Source organism: Anguilla rostrata, chromosome 11, assembly GCF_018555375.3.
Source record: "Anguilla rostrata isolate EN2019 chromosome 11, ASM1855537v3, whole genome shotgun sequence".
Classification (NCBI taxonomy): Eukaryota; Metazoa; Chordata; class Actinopteri; order Anguilliformes; family Anguillidae; genus Anguilla; species Anguilla rostrata.
Window position 1 is genome coordinate 37,321,686 of NC_057943.1, and position 20,516 is coordinate 37,342,201.

The window sequence follows — 20,516 nt, forward strand, 5'->3', positions numbered from 1 at the left end:
GATGTTTTAGCGTTGACACCAGAAGACAAGAGATGTCATCCACCCGAAACACGTCTGCGAAACCCATTCTTGAGAACTGAACCACAAGTGAAGAAAGCCCAGGCTAAATTCACGAATAAAAGTAAATAAAAAATAACACTGGTAATTTTTTAAGGGCCTAAACATAAAGTTTATGTGAGTTCAAGAGTGATCGTACTTAGGCTGCATGCTTTATCAGAGGAAAATCTGCTCTATCAGATTTCCTTTCATGTAACAATTGACATCTTTCTGCATCGCTGAGCTAACATAGGCTAATAAAACGCGCGTCCTATTAATTAGTTTTTACGTTTTCCCCAAACACTGAACAGATGTTTCGAGTGGACATGCTGGTGCCTTGGCCATAACCTCCTTTCAGTGCATAAAGAAGCCCCGAGGTCCGAGAGAAGGATTGGTCGGTAGAAATGCTCCCCCCCGCCTACAGCTAGTTTCCTCACGCGGGTTTCTGCGTTTCGCCCAGTGTAGAACAAGTCAAGCCAGTGTGCGAGTCAGCTTCGGGACCAGCGTCACACAAGTGTGAGGAGAGTGAGAAGCGCCAGGGTAACGTTTCAGGACATCAGGTTAGTTGCTTAGCCAACGGGGAGTCATAAATCGATGCTGGTACAGTTTCAGGGAGTTTCCGCTGGGCACGATTGTTACATTTTTAATGACAAGTGTTTTAGCCCATTCAATTAGAAAGCTCTATGGAAAATTTTGAAAAGTGCGTCGAAGTAAACATTTCGACTCACAATTCTGCGCATATAAAAAATCATAGGCTAATAAAACCGCACCATCAGTCCATGTATGATATTTATTGATTTCAGTGTAATCAAGTAATAGCCTAATGTATACCATTCTTTAGTCAAACTTTTTAAATGTCATTTTTTTTGGATCTCATCCAAACCAGTCCAGAAATAGACTAAAGAAAACATGCATGACCATGTGTAGCAGCATTCATAACAGAAGCTTATTGTAGGACAGAATTTAATTTAATTTAAATTGTCTTTTGTTGTTGTTGCTATTATTATTATTATTATTATTATTATTATTTATTATTATTATTATTTTGCATATAGGCTAGTCTATATTTTACTGGTAATCCAAACTGTAGGCTATATTTTGGGAGGTTGATGGTCATGTTTCGGATGTAATCAATTATTCCTATTATTCTCATTCTTCTTAGTGTTGTTGTCATTATCAGTATTATTATTATATGAAGAAGAAGAAGAGCTTTGTAGTTTAACGTATGAGCGGATTCCCATATCAAATCAGGCATAACCTATTGCACAGTTCCAACAATAGGATACACCTGTTCAGTAAATTATGTAGGTGACAAGATTATGAGATTGACTCCGTTTAGAGGGTTTATGGGACACTCATTGGAAAATTCTGAACCATATTTAGGTTCTCCTCCGTTGCCCCAATTATTCGCTGTAACTGAATTATTAATGTCCTTGCTCTCCATTTTATGTCACTACTCTGCATGTCAGAGAGAGAATGTGACCACTGTCGCGCTGCCTGGGTAACGGCGCGGACATTGGCTCGCAGTCTCTGACGTAGGAGGTCGTAATTGAAAACATTCCGTCGGAGCCGCGAACAGCTTTTCCACCGATGAATGAAACATAAACAATGAATGTTTTGGTCACTTGCTTGTTTTTCGCGGCCGTCTCTTACTTGTACAGTAGCGACCTCCTGACAGTCTTTCGCATTTATGTTGTAGACAAAGTGCTAGGCACCAGCATGCCAGAATCTGTAGTGGACCGGCGGAGCCCGCAAGGTGTCCCCTACACGGATCTGCAGCACATCGTCAACGCCGACGGACTGCACTTGTTCTGCCGCTACTGGGAGCCCGAAGGCCCCCCAAGGTCAGTGCATATTTTTACCTCGTAAATTACATCCGGTCACGTTGATTTTTTTAATATAACGCTGACAGTCAAAGATCCTGGTAACGCATATAAACATAGCCCACGTAGCCGTTGTCATGGTGGCTATTTGTGTAGCTAGCATTACATGCTTCGGAAAGTAAAGTCCAGCTGCTCTTGTAGGCTAATAAATACAACAAGGTGTATTTCTTCAAATAAAAGATGTTACCCTCTAAACAAAAGCATCTCCTAGTGGGCTCGCGGATTATAAGACGAACAAAGAATACTCTTGGAAAACGGTAGTAGGTTAAGGTGGCTGCTAGTGATAAACAGCATCTGCTGGTAATAACTGCAGAAACTATTATTATATTATGACACATGATATATTTAACCACTGTTTGCATGACCAGCCAGGCATATATTCTGAACGCTGATAAGTGTAATTACAGTACGTCATGGCCTCTGTGTGTCCTTGAAATACTGGCTGGCAGCTGTAGATGGGTCTTCCCTGCTTCAGGTGTGATGAGCGCAGTGACATTTTTCTGTTCTCTGGGGATAACAGCAATCCAAAAAGACATTTTCAGTCGTAGAAAGCTATAGTCACCATGGAAACCATTTGTCTGCTGTACAGCATAGGATTGCTGTAACCATAGCTACCATTTCATTCTCTTATTATACAAATTAATTTGCAGGTTTGAGCCCTTTGTGTCAATCAAGCTCTTTCTGTAGGCTGTGTAATGATGAAAGTGTTTGATAAATGGTTGGCACTCTTTCTGTGGCTCTTGCTGCAGAGAGAAGTCTGTTATCAAGCATTGTGATCCTTAATGAGTCCCCGACAATGTTGAACAATGTGCCTATAATCTATTGCATTATAAAAAGCAGGGGCCTCATTCATTACTGCATAAATGAAAGTAAAAGTAATTTGTGAATTTTTCTTCTTCTTAGTGCTGTGGCTTCCTCTTTTTATATTGTATTTATACTGCATACCATGCCATATGCAATGTTACAATCTGTTTTTGCAAAAACGTATTCTTTAAGATAGCTATACTGCTGTTCACAATCTATATGTCCTTTAATTTTATAAAATGTCATATAGAAATATGTGCTTTTGAGAAATCAGAGATCCATGTTAGATCTGATTGGGCCGAAGAGGCTCTGGGCTTTGACGGATGCCTCGGGCTGATGACATCACCCTAAGTGTCAGGTTGATGACATCACTGTAAGTGTCGGGCTGATGACATCACTCCTAAGTGCGCTGGGCAGAAAGCAGGTGGCGTGTGTGTCTGTGAGGTAAACTGCAGAGGCGTTCAGACTGTGCACGCTAGCCAGCGCTCTTTTGGCAGCTACCTGCGCACCTCCCGTGAATGGTGTCCCCTTTCGGCCTGGCTGTAAAGGGGAAGCGCCACAGTTACTCTTCCATTATCTTCACCTTTCCCTAACAACTATAACAACTCTCAGAGTTGTCCCGGACAACCTGCGTATTATGTGCTGAAGACTGTTGCCAAAATGCAAAGATACAAGCATGCTTCCCCAGCAGGGTGAATAACGTCATCCGGTTAATTTACATATATTTAAAACATCCAAGACAGAATGAGAATCGGGGTTGTCAATAAAAGTGGTGCTGATTTTATGATTATGCTGTTTCTTGTGCTAATAGCCTTATTTGTTTGCTTACCAATCAATCAATTGAGTGAAATTGCTTTCAGTGAACTGTTCTTTAAATAACAGTAGATATACTAGCCCCTAGGGTAACTGTGAAAGCCATAAAACCCTCCCATTCATTCAGTTAGTTTGTGTTAGTTAAACACGAAAATAAAAAAGAGTTAAATAACCGCACTACATTTCATGTGGGGGGGATCAGTGTTATATTGGCATAAACAATACAAGACAAAAATAAAATATAATCACAGAGTATAAAACATTGTCATAAGAGCATTTAAATATAACAAGCGGAAATCATAGAACAGAGCCGTTTCAAAACAAATTAAACTGGTGGTAACGTGATCTTCTGTGTCTTTCTGGAAAACCTGATTAAATTCGAGTAAGCCTGAATTCCAGCGAAGATCAGAACTCACTAGTCCTGTTCTGTTTGGTGGGATCTGGGGCATCAAAACACAGTCGGTAATAATGATGTATAGCTCCGGGCTGCCCAGGCCTGTTCCTGGAGATCTGCCGTCCTGTAGGTTTTCACTCCAACCACAACAAAGCACACCTCATACAGCTGGAGATCTTGTTTAGCTGCTAATTAGCAGAATTAAGTGTGCTAAATTAGGGTTGAAATGAGAACCTACAGAACGGTAGATCTCCAGAACAGGGCTGGGCAGTCCTGGGGAAGACCAGTGGATCTTTGCAGATTCAGTGCAAGTCAAGCCTAGTTGAATGCAGCTACTCCAGTTAGACTGGTTTGGACTGCTTTTAGCGATTGCTTCGGTTGATGATTTCGCTCTAATACACTGGCTGTAACGACAATGCTTCTGCATCAAATAAGTCTAAACTGCAGTGCTGGCTGAGGGCAGGTAGTAGGGTGTCGGTTACAGGGAGTGCATTTTACAGAACTGGAAGTGAACTTCATTGAACAGAATCAGTTCAGTGAACAGAAGAAGAGCCCTTTAATGATTCACAAAACTCATCTGTGTGAGACAGTTCATGTAGGGGCATTGAACTCCTGAAGCCAGAGGTTGTGTGCACGTGTGTGTGTGTGTGTGTGTGATGTGCATGTCTTTGAGTGCGTGTGCGTGTGTGTACGTGTGTGTGCGTGTGTGTACGTGTGTGTGTGTGTGCGTGTGTGTGTGAGCACGCATGTGCGTGTGTGTGTTTGTCAGTATATGTATAACCGGGTATGCTGTGTTTTTACTGGAAGCATAAACAGACTCAGGGCCAGTCGCTGGTGCAGATGTTTATTTGAGGACCGATGGAATCTGGATAAGTATGTCCAACAAGTCCGTCTGTCCTAAACACATCCTCGCACGCAGTCGCTGTTTTCACTGCTGTCCTTGTAAGGCATTCACCCCACTGCCCGCTGGACCTGCCCCTGCGATGTTTTTTTTCTTCTTCTCCGTGTGGCCCAAAGGACAGTGGCTCAGTCACTCTTTAATCCTATTAAAGGAGAGGACTCAGAAGCCGGCGCTAGATCAGACGCACAGAGGCCCACAGAGTTCCCACAGAGGCCCACAGAGTTCGTACAAAGCGCAGGGGACGCATAAGCGTGTAGTCATAGCGATGCCTGTGGTCGGCCTGCTGCCTGTAGTTAAGCTTTAAAAAGACTCAAATTGCTGGCACATGTTAGTCATTTAGTCATGTGTTTTATTCAAAGGACAATCCAGCAAGGGCCCCGTTAGTTTGGTTGACCGAGCTTATCAGTCTTTGAACAGTTCTGTAAGAACGTCTAGCTTTGCTTGTCTCACTTATTATAGTTCTGGGTTTATCTGCACCAGATATATATTTCGTAGGCAGAAATGTTATCAGTAGAACATACGAAGTGCACATATCCACCCCTTCACTGCCTTACCAGAGTTTTGTGATGTCACTTAATTGTGCTCTGTCATTGTGAAGTTGGATTTAAAGATTGGCCAAGGACAGTCTGCTGCAGTGTCAAACAGACTGACTGTGCTTTCCAGCCAGCTGAGCTGCTGATATGATACCAGTGAGTAAATGTATGTCCCGGGCGAGTGTAACAATCAGTTACCAGTTAAGTTTAAAATGTATTAATTATTATCAAAATCACACGCAGGGCTTGGCACTTGTTGAGGCACTTGTCCAAAGGACAAGTAAAATACATTTTTACTTATAGAAACTTGGTAAGTCACTTGTCCAAGAATTTAAATCGACAGTGTATAGAAAAGAGAATCCCCAAAACTATAATTATCATTTAATGGTAAAACAAAGTGTAACAAACAGTTGTTCTTTAAATGTGAACATGCTAAATAATTCATATAAATTTAATGTTACCAAAAATAGTAATGCTAAATCTATAATTTCCTGCTTTCTGTGTAGTCTGTGTGATTTTTATAGGCAGGGGGATGTGTGTAGGAGAGAGATGTGTGTAGGAGAGAGATATGTGTAGCAGAGAGATGTGCGTAGCAGTGAGATGTGTGTAGTTAGAGAGATGTGTGTAGTCAGAGAGATGTGTGTAGTTAGAGAGATGTGTGTAGCAGAGAGATGTGTGTAGTTAGAGAGATGTGTGTAGCAGAGAGATGTGGGTAGTTAGAGAGATGTGTGTAGCAGAGAGATGTGTGTAGCAGAGAGGTGTGTGTAGTCAGAGAGATGTGTGTAGCAGAGAGGTGTGTGTAGTTAGAGAGATGTGTGTAGCAGAGAGATGTGTGTAGTCAGAGTGATGTGTGTAGCAGAGAGATGTGTGTAGTTAGAAAGATGTGTGTAGCAGAGAGATGTGTGAAGTCAGAGAGTTGTGTGTAGCAGAGGGATGTGTGTAGCAGAGGGATGTGTGTAGTCAGAGAGATGTGTGTAGCAGAGAGATGTGTGTAGTTAGAGAGATGTGTATAGTTAGAGTGATGTGTGTAGCAGAGAGATGTGTGTAGCAGAGAGATGTGTGTAGTTAGAGAGATGTGTATAGTCAGAGTGATGTGTGTAGCAGAGAGATGTGTGTAGTTAGAGAGATGTGTGTAGCAGAGAGATGTGTGAAGTCAGAGAGATGTGTGTAGTTAGAGAGATGTGTGTAGCAGAGGGATGTGTGTAGCAGAGAGATGTGTGTAGTCAGAGTGATGTGTGTAGCAGAGGGATATGTGTAGTTAGAGTGATCTGTGTAGCAGAGAGATGTGTGTAGCAGAGAGATGTGTGTAGTCAGAGTGATGTGTGTAGCAGAGAGATATGTGTAGTTAGAGTGATGTGTGTAGCAGAGAGATGTGTGTAGTCAGAGTGCTGTGTAGTGGTAGAGATATGTGTGTAGTTAGAGTGATGTGTGTAACGAGTGGTGTTAGTTAGAGTGATGTGTGTAGCAGAGTGTTGTGTGTAGTTAGAGTGATGTGTGTAACAGAGTGATGTGTGTAGCAGAGTGTTGTGTGTAGTTAGAGTGATGTGTGTAGCAGAGTGATGTGTGTAGCAGAGTGTTGTGTGTAGTTAGAGTGATGTGTGTGGCAGAGTGTTGTGTGTAGCAGAGTGTTGTGTGTAGTTAGAGTGATGTGTGTAGCAGAGTGATGTGTGTAGTCAGAGTGATGTGTGTAGCAGAGTGTTGTGTGTAGCAGAGTGTTGTGTGTAGTTAGAGTGATGTGTGTAACAGAGTGATGTGTGTAGCAGAGTGTTGTGTGTAGTTAGAGTGATGTGTGTAACAGAGTGATGTGTGTAGCAGAGTGTTGTGTGTAGTTAGAGTGATGTGTGTAGCAGAGTGATGTGTGTAGTCAGAGTGATGTGTGTAGTCAGAGTGATGTGTGTAACAGAGTGATGTGTGTGGCGGAGTGTTGTGTGTAGCAGAGTGATGTGTGTAGTTAGAGTGATGTGTGTGGCAGAGTGTTGTGTGTAGTTAGAGTGATGTGTGTAGTTAGAGTGATGTGTGTGGCAGAGTGTTGTGTGTAGTTAGAGTGATGTGTGTAGCAGAGTGATGTGTGTAACAGAGTGATGTGTCGACTCATTGTGGCATGCAGTCAGCAGAGTTGAGGTCAGTTTAGTCAGTTCAGCTGTGCACGGTCAGAGCCATGTGTGTAATTTGGGCCTTGGCTTCTCCGCCTTTAAATCACAAGGTTGTTAGAAGTCAAACTGAGTTTGTTCATTTGTCAGTTACCTGATCCTAAAGGGGAACCCCGTACAGATGGAATGAGCTCTTTCATGTGACTACTCCATCGCTATAGGCCAGAACCGAAGCATGTGCCTGGGTCTCATTGAGGAGCAGAGAGATGTGTGTAGTCAGAGTGATGTGTGTAGCAGAGAGATATGTGTAGTTAGAGTGATCTGTGTAGCAGAGAGATGTGTGTAGTTAGAGAGATGTGTGTAGCAGAGAGATGTGTGTAGTCAGAGTGATGTGTGTAGCAGAGAGATATGTGTAGAGAGTGATCTGTGTAGCAGAGAGATGTGTGTAGTCAGAGTGATGTGTGTAGCAGAGAGATGTGTGTAGTCAGAGTGCTGTGTAGTAGTAGAGAGATGTGTGTAGTTAGAGTGATGTGTGTAACAGAGTGATGTGTGTAGCAGAGTGTTGTGTGTAGCAGAGTGATGTGTGTAGCAGAGTGTTGTGTGTAGTTAGAGTGATGTGTGTAGCAGAGTGATGTGTGTAGTTAGAGTGATGTGTGTAGCAGAGTGATGTGTGTAGTTAGAGTGATGTGTGTGGCAGAGTGATGTGTGTAGCGGTGTGTTGTGTGTAGTTAGAGTGATGTGTGTGGCAGAGTGTTGTGTGTAGCAGAGTGTTGTGTGTAGTTAGAGTGATGTGTGTGGCGGAGTGTTGTGTGTAGCAGAGTGTTGTGTGTAGCAGAGTGATGTGTGTAGTCAGAGTGATGTGTCGACTCATTGTGGCATGCAGTCAGCAGAGTTGAGGTCAGTTTAGTCAATTCAGCTGTGCACGGTCAGAGCCATGCGTGTAATTTGGGCCTTGGCTTCTCCGCCTTTAAATCACAAGGTTGTTAGAAGTCAAACTGAGTTTGTTCATTTGTCAGTTACCTGATCCTAAAGGGGAACCCCGTACAGATGGAATGAGCTCTTTCATGTGACTACCCCATCGCTATAGGCCAGAACCGAAGCATGTGCCTGGGTCTCATTGAGGAACAAACTCCCCTCTTGCTTTATCACTATGAGTGCGAGTCTATGCTCTCTTGACAGCAAGGAAATGATTTCTAAAAATACCAGGGCCTCTGATGATTAGATGACATACATATTTATATAGCACAACAGATACTGAACCAAAAAAAAGCTGATCCCATTTTCAAAATTTGAATAATAACTTATGAATATTTTTGTTGCTTGATGTCCTCCACACTACTAACTAAATAGAAAGGTAGGACATGGGTGTGGCTAGGTTGTTGTGGGTGTGGCTTGGGGAATATTTGGGGGAAGGGGGGGTGGAGTGGGGAGGGGGCCTGGGAATCACTCGCACTGTGGGTTCTGCGTGAACGGCGTTGCTTTTGAAATGGAGGTTTCCGGACTCGCACGTGCTACGGCTACAGGTGTCCGTAGAACGGCGACTCAGCGTCTGTGTGCGCTATAGCAGGCCTTCAATTCATTACTCACAAAAAAGCCCTGAAAAATGGCTCTCGGCTGGGGATGTAAATTCCAGGAAGTCCATCACTCACTAATGTTAACTGAATGAAGTGCATAATAAACCGCCCGGCTGCTACCTAGCCGCCCTTATCAGCCAGATGCCAGGATAGCACGTGATTGGCCTGTGCCAAATCGGGTTTGACAGCAAGGCATTATTTGGAGTGATTATGCCAATTTGTGCTTTGCCAGATATGTCACATATAAAGAAACATGGCAAATCATGATTGATTGTTTGGTGGTGTTCCCTTTTAAATAGGCTAATCTGTCAAAGTTAATTTAGCTGTGTCTTATCTAAATCTGGTACATTTTATATTCATTGTGTGTTATGTAAATCTGGTACATTTTATATTAATTTTGTCTTATGTAAATTTGGTACATTTTTAGAATATGAGCAGTTTGGCAAGGCCATAGCTTACTGGAAAAACTTGACAATGTCCCCAGTCTCCAAGGAAGCAAAGCTGGTTCGCCAACCTGGTGAGATTTAATACCTTATCAACACCATTTTGGCCAGGTTCTTGCCTAGATCACTTTAAATGTATTTTTCACGTATTAACTGTCAATAGCTACTCTGAACACCCAGGCTTCTTACGGGTGACTTCCTTGCCGTCTGTGTCTTCTGCGTAAGCTACATAACCGAAGAAAAAAATACTCTCATGCAGGCGACCTAGCTGTACAGGTCTGTAGATAGTTCAGAGCCATGTGCCGTCTTAGTAAAACGACAGAAAATGTTTCTGTTGAATATCCTTTTCCCCCCGACCAGCCAGAGGACGAATTAGCCCGCTAAATACGCGGAATTATCTCCGCGCTGACGCACCGGGACATGCCCCTAATAAATCAGCGGGTACAATGAGGAGCGGGAATGTGGCGTCACCGGTTTGGGAGGACGCGGTCGAGCGCGCTTCCCTCGCCTAGGCGCGTGCCACCCGGCGAGGGGCGTAACCAGAACCCAAAAATGACCGAGATCTCGAGACTCCGTGGGGGGGTTAGGTCGGGGTCTTTTTGCGCCTTTCTTCGCCCTTTAATTTGTTCATTTTTGTGGGTGCGCTTTACAGTGTGAATGCTGTTCGTGTGCCTCTAAATGGTAAATGGTAAATGGACTGCATTTATATAGCGCTTTTATCCAAAGCGCTTTACAATTGATGCCTCTCATTCGCCAGAGCAGTTAGGGATTAGGTGTCTTGCTCAAGGACACTTCGACACGCCCAGGGCGGGGTTTGAACCGGCAACCCTTCGACTGCCAGACAATCGGTCTTACCTCCTGAGCTATGTCGCCCCTCTAGATTAGGCCTAAATTTGAGAAAATATTAAAGACCATTCATTGCCCTCCTAAATGAATTGTAACTAATGTTCTCTTTGAGCAATATTAAATATATGCTTTGGAAATGAACATGGGTGAAAAACATTATTGAAGACGTGCCCTGACTGCAGGTGCCCATCGGCCACAGGGGGCAGAACAGAGGGCAAGACGTGGACAAGGAGGTAGGCGTCTTGAGGAGAAGACGGGCTGAATCCCTGCTAAAACCCTCCATCCCTGGGCAACGCCGCAGCCAATCATGCGCAACCCTCCTGGGCTGCTGGCCGGCAGCCAATCAGCATTAGTGTGGACAGGATTTTTGCAACCCACGCAAACCACATGACGACGCCCAATGGCACCATTGTCATGTTTGTTTCACATTTTAATGAGAGTGAAACGGCAGGTGGAAGAACAAGCATAGCTACAAAACTAATTAACCCATGGGTAAGCCAATGTACCAGAGAGGAGTTCATTAACCCATGGGTAAGACAATATACCAGAGAGGAGTTAATTAACCCATGGGTAAGACAATATACCAGAGAGGAGTTAATTAACCCATGGGTAAGACAATATACCAGAGAGGAGTTCATTAACCCATGGGTAAGCCAATGTACCAGAGAGGAGTTAAACTCTTAGCTTGCATGGTTAGCAGACTTAATTAATCCATACGTTTGGTACATCCAAACTGTTTCTTTTTTAGGCGACTTTGTTCCACTTCTTTACCCCCTTCTGTGCAGTTTATGGCTGTACCTTTCGAACACAGGAGCTGAGCTGCTCTACAAAACGACGTACTGCCTGTGTGAAAAAACAGCACACTGAGCATTCCAGATATAAACTTAAGTTCTACTTCAAATATTCTTAAGTATAAAATAGTATACTTCAGGTACACTTCAGCGTACAGTTTTTTCACATGGGTATTGTGCTCTGTACAGGCAGTGTAGCCTGGCTTTACGGCGAAGCTATGGGCACGTGGGCACAGTCAGAGACTCGGTGAGATATGAGAGACTGGACGGCGTGGAGGTGACATCGGTGTGCGGTCGAGGGAGCGGGCGTGCGGGAGTGAGCACGTGCGTGTGCGCGTGTGTGAGCTAGTGTTGCAAGTGAGTGTGAGGGTGCGAGCGTGAGTGAGAATGAGAGGGGTTCTCTGAGCAGTGGGGAGTGAGATCGAGGGTGAGAGCGTGAGTGAGAATGAGAGGGGTTCTCTGAGCAGTGGGGAGTGAGATCGAGGGTGAGAGCGTGAGTGAGAATGAGAGGGGTTCTCTGAGCAGTGGGGAGTGAGATCGAGGGTGAGAGCGTGAGTGAGAATGAGAGGGGTTCTCTGAGCAGTGGGGAGTGAGATCGAGGGTGAGAGCGTGAGTGAGAATGAGAGGGGTTCTCTGAGCAGTGGGGAGTGAGATCCAGGGTGAGAGCGTGAGTGAGAATGAGAGGGGTTCTCTGAGCAGTGGGGAGTGAGATCCAGGGTGCGAGCGTGAGTGAGAATGAGAGGGGTTCTCTGAGCAGTGGGGAGTGAGATCGAGGGTGAGAGCGGGAGTGAGAATGAGAGGGGTTCTCTGAGCAGTGGGGAGTGAGATCGAGGGTAGAAGCGTGAGTGAGAATGAGAGGGGTTCTCTGAGCAGTGGGGAGTGAGATCGAGGGTGAGAGCGTGAGTGAGAATGAGAGGGGTTCTCTGAGCAGTGGGGAGTGAGATCCAGGGTGAGAGCGTGAGTGAGAATGAGAGGGGTTCTCTGAGCAGTGGGGAATGAGATCGAGGGTGAGAGCGTGAGTGAGAATGAGAGGGGTTCTCTGAGCAGTGGGGAGTGAGATCCAGGGTGAGAGTGTGAGTGAGAATGAGAGGGGTTCTCTGAGCAGTGGGGAGTGAGATCGAGGGTAGAAGCGGGAGTGAGAATGAGAGGGGTTCTCTGAGCAGTGGGGAGTGAGATCGAGGGTGAATGAGAGGGGTTCTCTGAGCAGTGGGGAGTGAGATCGAGGGTGAATGAGAGGGGTTCTCTGAGCAGTGGGGAGTGAGATCCAGGGCAGAAGCGTGAGTGAGAATGAGAGGGGTTCTCTGAGCAGTGGGGAGTGAGATCCAGGGTAGAAGCGTGAGTGAGAATGAGAGGGGTTCTCTGAGCACTGGGGAGTGAGATTGAGGGTGCGAGCGTGAGTGAGAATGAGAGGGGTTCTCTGAGCAGTGGGGAGTGAGATCCAGGGTGCGAGCGTGAGTGAGAATGAGAGGGGTTCTCTGAGCAGTGGGGAGTGAGATCGAGGGTGCGAGCGTGAGTGAGAATGAGAGGGGTTCTCTGAGCAGTGGGGAGTGAGATCGAGGGTAGAAGCGTGAGTGAGAATGAGAGGGGTTCTCTGAGCAGTGGGGAGTGAGATCGAGGGTGCGAGCGTGAGTGAGAATGAGAGGGGTTCTCTGAGCAGTGGGGAGTGAGATCCAGGGTGCGAGCGTGAGTGAGAATGAGAGGGGTTCTCTGAGCAGTGGGGAGTGAGATCGAGGGTAGAAGCGAGAGTGAATGGGGGGGGGTGTTGTCGAGCGAAAGCAAACGCTGGATACACTGGAGGCCTTTCTCAGCGGCCCTCTGGGAAATTTCGGCCTGCACAATGGATCCTTTCGGAGGGTGCCAGGGAAATGGGGACAGGACGTCCTGGCAGATGAACGGGGGGGCGGGGGGGGGGGGTGGAGAGATTGGGGGCCGGCTGAGACAATGTCGCGGATCGCCGAATTCTCCGAAGGGACCCCCGTGAGGCGGCGTCCCGTCCCCTAGGGGCCCCCGATGGGCGGCGAGCGGACAATCGCCAAAGCAGAACGCCCTGGTCCTGCGTGCGGCTATTTTGTTTACGCCGGGAGGGTGTGGCCCTGGGGAAGCGTCTCGGATTCCAGCAGAGCGAGTTCCCGCTCTGGTTTTTTAACCAGACACCGCGGCCACAATGGAGAGGAAGAGCAGGTTTCCCTTGGCGCAGATCAGATTACAGCGCGGGCTGTAGATAAAAGGCCTGTCCCCCCCGTAACAATGCTCCGGGTTCGAAGGCCTTTGCAGCGGGGCGCCCCGGGCCCCTCTGTAAACAGGACACAGGCAGAACACTGAGCGCTGTTTCTGAGTGAAGGCCCTTATTTATTCATATTTATTATGGTAATGCTAGGACCAGCCTGGAGCGGTGGGTAGCACGGTCACCTCACAGCAGGAAGGTCCCGGGTTCAAGTCCGGGCCGGGGGAGTCAGGTCCTTTCTGTGTGTGGAGTTTACGTGTGTTTTTACTCTGAGCCCAGATGGGCTTCTTCCAGGTACTCCGGTTTCCTCCCTCAATCCAAAGACACACGGGTGAGGGTTATTTTAGGAGGGGGGGGCGTTACAGGACATAGCCCTAAAAGAGCAGGGGGCACAGAACCACACCTGTATAAGTATTTCTTTTTAAATAAAAGATAAATAAAGGAAGCCTACCCTAGAGTAGCACTAGAGTAGGAGTTTCATTAATTCGGGGGCCGGGCCCCGTACCCTGCCGAGGCTCCTGGGTTAGGGAGTGCCGCGCCGTGGCTTCGCGGAATGCGTGCCGCGCGAAAGAGCGGCCATCTGAGCACGTCCGCCTGCCCGTCACAGGAACGCACTTCCTCCTGCAGAGCGACAAAAACCACGGAGCGTTCTAGAACGCGCGGGGGGACGGCCTCCGACACACCCAAGAGGAACTAAAACAACAAGCTGTTTCATCAGAAACATTTTGCAATGGTGTCAAATTGATTCGTATCTCCGTAACATAAGGCCCCTATTTAGTTTCCGCATTTTATGAGCACGGAGCTCCCTATCGAAAAAAGGAAAGCGATGTGTGTTCAGAATTAATATGGGTTTTTAAATTTATTTTAATTAACTTACTTATGCAGGGAGGCCCTAGTGAAAGGGAGGTCTCTTCTGATAACAGAGGAGCCCTGTTATCAGAGAAAATAAAGGAGACACTGGGAGAGGCGAAAGTGATGAGAGGTCCGGTGAGAGAACGAGATAGGAAGAACCCGTTCCAGAGAACCGAATCAGCTCCAACGTCTGGTTCTATCGACGATTGGCCACGACCCGGCTCGTTTAACGGCCAATAAGAGCTCAGCACGGCTCTCGCTGAAACCTACCGCGTCGATAGTGATGTTATACCTCGACTCAGCGGATGAGCGCGCGTAGTACCTAAAGCCTCTACGAGCGTCTCCACGCTATCGGCGACGGTTTGGAAAATGTCCGTTTGCTGTCGGGCGTGACAACCAGTTTCTTCGACCGGGAACGGAACGCCTCTCGATGACGCGCCGCGCCGAAAAAATGCAGCGCTGAAACAACATGGGGGCCGCTCAACGGTGCGTGACGGTGGGAACTCTGCCGTCGAGTTCCTCTGCCTCCTAACCGGCCGGCCTCGTTCTGTGCAGATGAAAGATGTCCAGTGTCGCTCGCTCTGGCTCAGAAGGGAGAATGCTTACCAACGTTCTGCCATATTGTCATATTGTTCCTCTTTGACCAAGGACCGCCCGGCGTCTATGGGGCGACATAGCTCAGGAGGTAAGACCGATTGTCTGGCAGTCGGAGGGTTGCCGGTTCAAACCCCGCCCTGGGCATGTCGAAGTGTCCTTGAGCAAGACACCTAACCCCTAACCCCTAACTGCTCTGGCGAATGAGAGGCATCAATTGTAAAGCGCTTTGGATAAAAGCGCTATATAAATGCAGTCCATTTACCATTTACCATATCCAATCGGGTGCCGGCAGCATTCCTCGGTAGGCTGCGTCACTTGTAGCATCTACTCGACGGAACCCGCCTACTTCAGACAGCACCGCCCACAAAACGGGCGGCTAGGGGGGTGCGGTGCGTCCCCACGCGCCCTCGCGAATCGACGATGCAGCGTTCTCACCGAATCCGGCGGGTACGCGTAGGGGGGGTGCCCCGGACCCCCAGGCTCTCTGTTCAATGGGCGGTGCTGCGTAAGTAACGTAGGCGGGGTTCCGTCCCGGTCTTTTCCCACCTAAACTATTTCCGAAAACCTCTGAGGGCGAGAACTAGGCGACGGAGTTGCTGAATCTTCGGTTCGTGTTTGATCTGCAACGGCGAGTTTGAAAGTTTGATCCGAGCGAACTACGTCGGACGCCTTATTTCACGCAGAACAAGGACGGAGTAAGTTCTGTGCCAGTGCAGAACCGGCGACGGCACCACGTCGCTCGCCCGACCGTACCCATCATGCACCGGGCGGCCCGTCCGTAGAGAGCGAACGGGACGCCTCGAGCGGTGGATTCGGCAGGAACGCCGCGTGAGGACGCAGCCGAAGGGGTTAAGTCCCAGCCTCCGTCGCGGTGCTCAGTATTTTGGAAATATGCCGGCCTCATTAAGGACGGCGCGCGGCTATTGTGATGCTAATCTCCGTTCTGGAGTTGCTTTGCGTGCGTGCGCGGCGTACAGATGGGCTGCCAGATAAAAACCGCCGCAGAATGCGGGGCGCGGGAAGGAGCCAGACCAGAGCAAACGAGGCCAGAGACGCTCAATGAGAAGCGTGGGAACGGAGACGGACAGGCGCGCTCGCAAAACAACAACAACAACAACAATAACAACGACAACAACAACAACGACAACAACAGAAACAACAGCAATAACAACAACAGCAACAACAACAGAAACAACAGCAATAACAACAACAGCAACAACAACAGAAATAACAGAAATAACAACAACAACAACAGAAACAACAACAACAACAACTCATAACCTGTCCATTTTTAAAAACATTTTTATTCTAAATGCACAAACATATTTATACAAAAAATACATCCATACATAAATATATATAAAAACAACGTCGCAAAACAACAAAACAACTAAACTAAACTAAACTTTTATTTCTTCCTTTGTATTCTTTTTTTTCCCCTCACTCCCTCTCTTATCTCCCCCCTCCCCCCCTTCTCCTCCCCCTCTGTGTACCTTTCCCATTTATATTCATGATTTATTATTATTATTATTATTATTATTATTATTATATTTAAAAAAAAAATTTTTTTTAATTTATTTTATTTTATTTTATTTTTTTCCTTTTATCCCTCCATCATCTTCCCCCTTCTCTACTCTCTCCTTCTCCTGCCATCTCACTCATCTGCCTCTTTTATTCCTCCCCCTTCCTCACTTAGTAGCTATTCTTTTCAGTTCAATACTGTTACATGTATATGCATATATATCACACACATATTCATAGTATGCCTAAAGAAGTAAACAACAAGTAGGCCTAAATACATATTACCAAAATGCATAAGATAATAAAAAAAAAGACGAGATCTGTCCTTTGGCTGGTTAAGGACAACACATTCTGTGTTACTTTCACCCCAGCCTGGAGTCAGAAAGTCTCCCTTTGTAACACGTACACTGGATATTTGTCACACAAAAGTAGTAACATTAAGGCAAAATGTGTTGAAAGTAGTAACGCAAAAAGTGTGTTGGATATTAACGCGCCCTTTTTGAGAGTGCGCTCAGTGTGCTGTGAGCCCTTTTGCCTCCCACGATCCGCGTCACTGAAGGCGCACTGTTGGGATACGTGAGCGCGCTCCTTCTGACCCGGTCATCTCCGTCCGCGCCGCGCTCAGCAGCTTGTGAGCGCGCTCTTTCTGACCCGGTCATCTCCGTCCGCGCCACGTTCAGCAGCTTGTGAGCGCGCTCTTTACTCTCGGGGCGTCGCTGGCTGTGGTGTGAATAGCTGAGCCTGCCTGTTGTCTCGGGGCTGCGTCTTTGTTCCTAGTGAGAGTGTTAGAGACGGTGTTACAGAAGCTGCTTTACAGCTTGTGCTTGTGTGGGTAAGGAGGTGGTCTGGTGGCCTTAAGGTTCGATTCCCCGGTAGGACGCTGCCGTTGTGCCCTTGAGCAAGGTACTTAACCTGCACTGCTTCAGTACATTTCCAGCTGAATAAATGGATGCAATGTGAATGCTATGTAAAGCATTCTGTAAGTCTCTCCGGATAAGACTGTTTGCTAAATGCTTGTGATGTAATGTAAAATGTAATGTAATGTGTGTGCGTGCATGTGTAGCGGGTGTAGCCTGGCTAGTTTGCTAGCTCGTTACATGTGTGTGAGTGTCTGTGTGTATGTGGGTGTGTGCGTACGTGCGTGATTGTTTGTGTGCGTGCGTGCGTGCGTGTGAGTGTCCTTGCGTGTGTGTGTGTGTGTATGTGTGCGTGCGTACGTGTGTTTATGCATACGTATGTGTGCGCGCGTGCCTGTGTTTGTGCGTACGTGTGTGTGTGCGAGTGTGTGTGTTTGTGCGTACGTGCCTGCGTTTGTGCGTACGTGCCTGTGTTTGTGCGTACGTGTGTGTGTGCGAGAGTGTGTGTGTGTGTGCCTCTGTTAGAGTTACAGAGCGGTGACACTCTCTCTCTCTCTCTCCCCCCTCTCTCGCCCCTCAGGGCGCTGGTGTTTGTGGCCCACGGGGCAGGGGAACACAGCGGGTGCTACGGTGACCTCGCCAAAACGCTCTCGGGACACGGCCTGCTGGTGTTCTCGCATGACCACGGTGAGTGCGACCCCTGACCTCAGCTTCTCACCCCGTCTGTTTCAAAAACAAGCGTTTTTTTTTTCAGTCAGTTCACTTTGTGTATTTGCCTTTTTAAACAGGAACATATTTGGAGTAACTGAGAACTGAGAACTGAGAAACTGAGTTAAAGTGAATGTTCCACTCTAACATTGTCACTTCTCTTGTGCAATTCAACTTCACAATGCTACTTTAATAATCTACTATTTCAAGTACACATTAAACTCATTTTATTTTTCAAATTAATTTGAAATCTTTCACATAAAGATCTCGGTGTAACTGCATAGTATATATCCGTGTACTCTGCTTGGTATAGTTTATATTTGGCATCAATGAAAGCTTCCTGTTCATTTAAACAAATATATTCTGAATACATCCAAGCGAAGCCAACGTTAAAGTGAATGCAGTATATCTCAAGTCCCACCTCCCAATAAAATGTATAAAATATATTTCCCACACCAGCGTTGAAGTGGCCTTGGCACTGTGTGTATATTTCCATCCAGAATATAAATGTATAGAACGCAAGCACGTGACTATAGTTATACATTCACCTCGGTAATTCATTAGCTTGACTCCGGGTTTGTTTGTTGAAAAGGCAAACGTTTTGGTTGACGATGCGACGGAATGTTTGGACCCGAGTGGAATGTTTTGGACCTGGTGCTGGGAAGCATGACTGGAGTGAAAAATGAATGGCGCAGAATGCCAGAGTTTAATTTGTGGTCAGAGATAATTGAAGGCGTTTCGAGCGCAGTCTGCTCTCCAGAAAGGAAGAATAACCTCAGTGTTGATTCCAGCCTGGTGTTCCTGGGCGCTAGTTTAGTTCCTGCGGCGGAGATGTAGTTAGAGGCCTGTGTGGGGGGTGTGTGGGGCTGTGTGGGGCTTGTGTGGGGTTGTGTAGGGCTGTGTGGGGCTTGTGTGCGGCTGTTTTGGGCTGTGTGGGGCTTGTGTGGGGCTGTTTTGGGCTGTGTAGGGCTGTGTGGGGAGGCCTGTGTATAGCTGTGTAGGGCTGTGTGGGGTGGCCTGTGTATGGTTGTGTGGGGCTGTGTAGGGCTGTGTAGGGCTGTGTGGGGCTGTGTGGGGCTGTGTGGGGCTGTGTGGGGCCTTGCGGGGAAGTGTAGTCTGTCACTCCTGAATCCTGAAGCCTGAGTGAGGGCTGCATTCATCCAGACGAGTGAGTGGCCCCTCTCACCTCGTTAGTGTGCTACAGTGACTTCCGCCATCTTCCAATTTTCCCACATCTACGAGTCCTGTACAGTCTTTACACAGAGATGCGTGTGTGTGTGTGTGTGTGTGTGTCTCTGTGTGTGTGTGTGTGTATGTGTGTGCACGTGCATGTGTGTGTCTCCGTGTGTGTGTGCTTGTGTGTGTGTGCGTTTGTGTGTGTGTGTGTGTGCTTGTGTGTGTGTGTGCGTTTGTGTGTGTGTGTGTGTGTGTGTGCTTGTGTGTGTGTGCATTTGTGTGTGTGTCTCCGTGTGTGTGTGCGTTTGTGTGTGCGTGCGTGCGTGTGTGTATTTGTCTGTGTGTCTGTGTGTGATGCATTTGTTTAGAAATTGAAAAGGACCACACAATTTCTTTTCCTCGCCATGGAAACGGCTGCATAGCTGGGGCCCGTCTTAGTCCAAATGTTTACAGGAAGTTAAAAGCGGTACTAAAAGTCTGGTAATGATGTGCATGTTATTTATGATGGGATGCTTCCCGGATGATATAACTACATCTCTGGGCTTTCGTCCATGTGTGTAATGGCAAAAGTATTTTGAAATTTTGTTTTCACACTCACTGTTCACTGTTTCTAAGAGCTTGAAATGTTGACATTTGATATTTATTCTACTTCTACGCAGCCTAATCCAGTTTAGTATTTAAATGGAAATACGTATATTTTTGCTTTTTTGTCTCACAGAAATGGATTTGTGTATTTATTTTGTATATGCATTAGCTCTTACAACAAGGCCTGCTTATTTGGCTGTATTTTACTGCTCACAAATATAAACGTACGCTGTCCCGTTCTGCCTGTCTTGTTCAGTTCTGTCTCCTCTCTGTGACCCCTCCGTGACCTTTCTGTCACCCGTCGGTGACCCCTCGGTGACCCCTCCTCTCTCTCTCGCAGTGGGTCATGGCCAGAGTGAAGGGGAGAGGATGGTGATCGAGAACTTCCACATCTTCGTCAGAGACTCTCTGCAGCACATAGACCAGATCAGGGGGCGGCACCCGGACCTGCCCGTCTTCATCGTCGGACACTCTATGGTGAGACCTCCAAACAGGCCGTTAAACTCAGCGCAAACCAAACAGTTTTATTTGACCGCTCGCTAACGCGGCTGTAGATGTGGAAGCATTGTGTGGCAGCCTGAATTCATCAGGACGGCTAACAGTCGCCGTGCAGTTTTCTTTTCCTCTCACTGACGCTGCTCTGTTTTTCCTGCAGCTGTGTAAGGCTAGCCTAGCGATCATTCACTGTTCACAAAAAAGACGTTAACAAAGCCATCTGCCTTAATCCACTGTTCATGGATGAACTGAGCATGTGCGGTAGAGCTCACACAGAGAGCTTGTGTGGTGGGGTGGTAGAGCTCACACAGACAGCGTGTGCGGTAGTGCTCACACAGACAGCGTGTTTGTAACAAAGGCTTAAAAACAGATGAGTAAAATAAGACTTGTAAA

General features: G+C 46.9%; 1 protein-coding gene across 2 annotated transcripts in view; it reads left to right on the plus strand.

The window, feature by feature from the left end:
• Positions 1-440: 440 nt before the first annotated feature.
• mgll (monoglyceride lipase) overlaps positions 441-20,516 on the plus strand; it is a 27,277-nt gene continuing 7,201 nt past the window's right edge. The window contains exons 1-4 of one of the 2 annotated variants that reach the window (XM_064299822.1): positions 441-596; positions 1,736-1,880; positions 17,740-17,846; positions 19,969-20,105. In XM_064299822.1, coding sequence (XP_064155892.1) covers positions 1,756-1,880; positions 17,740-17,846; positions 19,969-20,105 — 369 coding nt within the window. In that variant the 5' untranslated portion in view covers positions 441-596; positions 1,736-1,755. Of the gene's footprint in view, positions 597-1,546; positions 1,881-17,739; positions 17,847-19,968; positions 20,106-20,516 lie in introns of those variants that run through there. The other variant, XM_064299821.1, reaches the window with a different exon arrangement.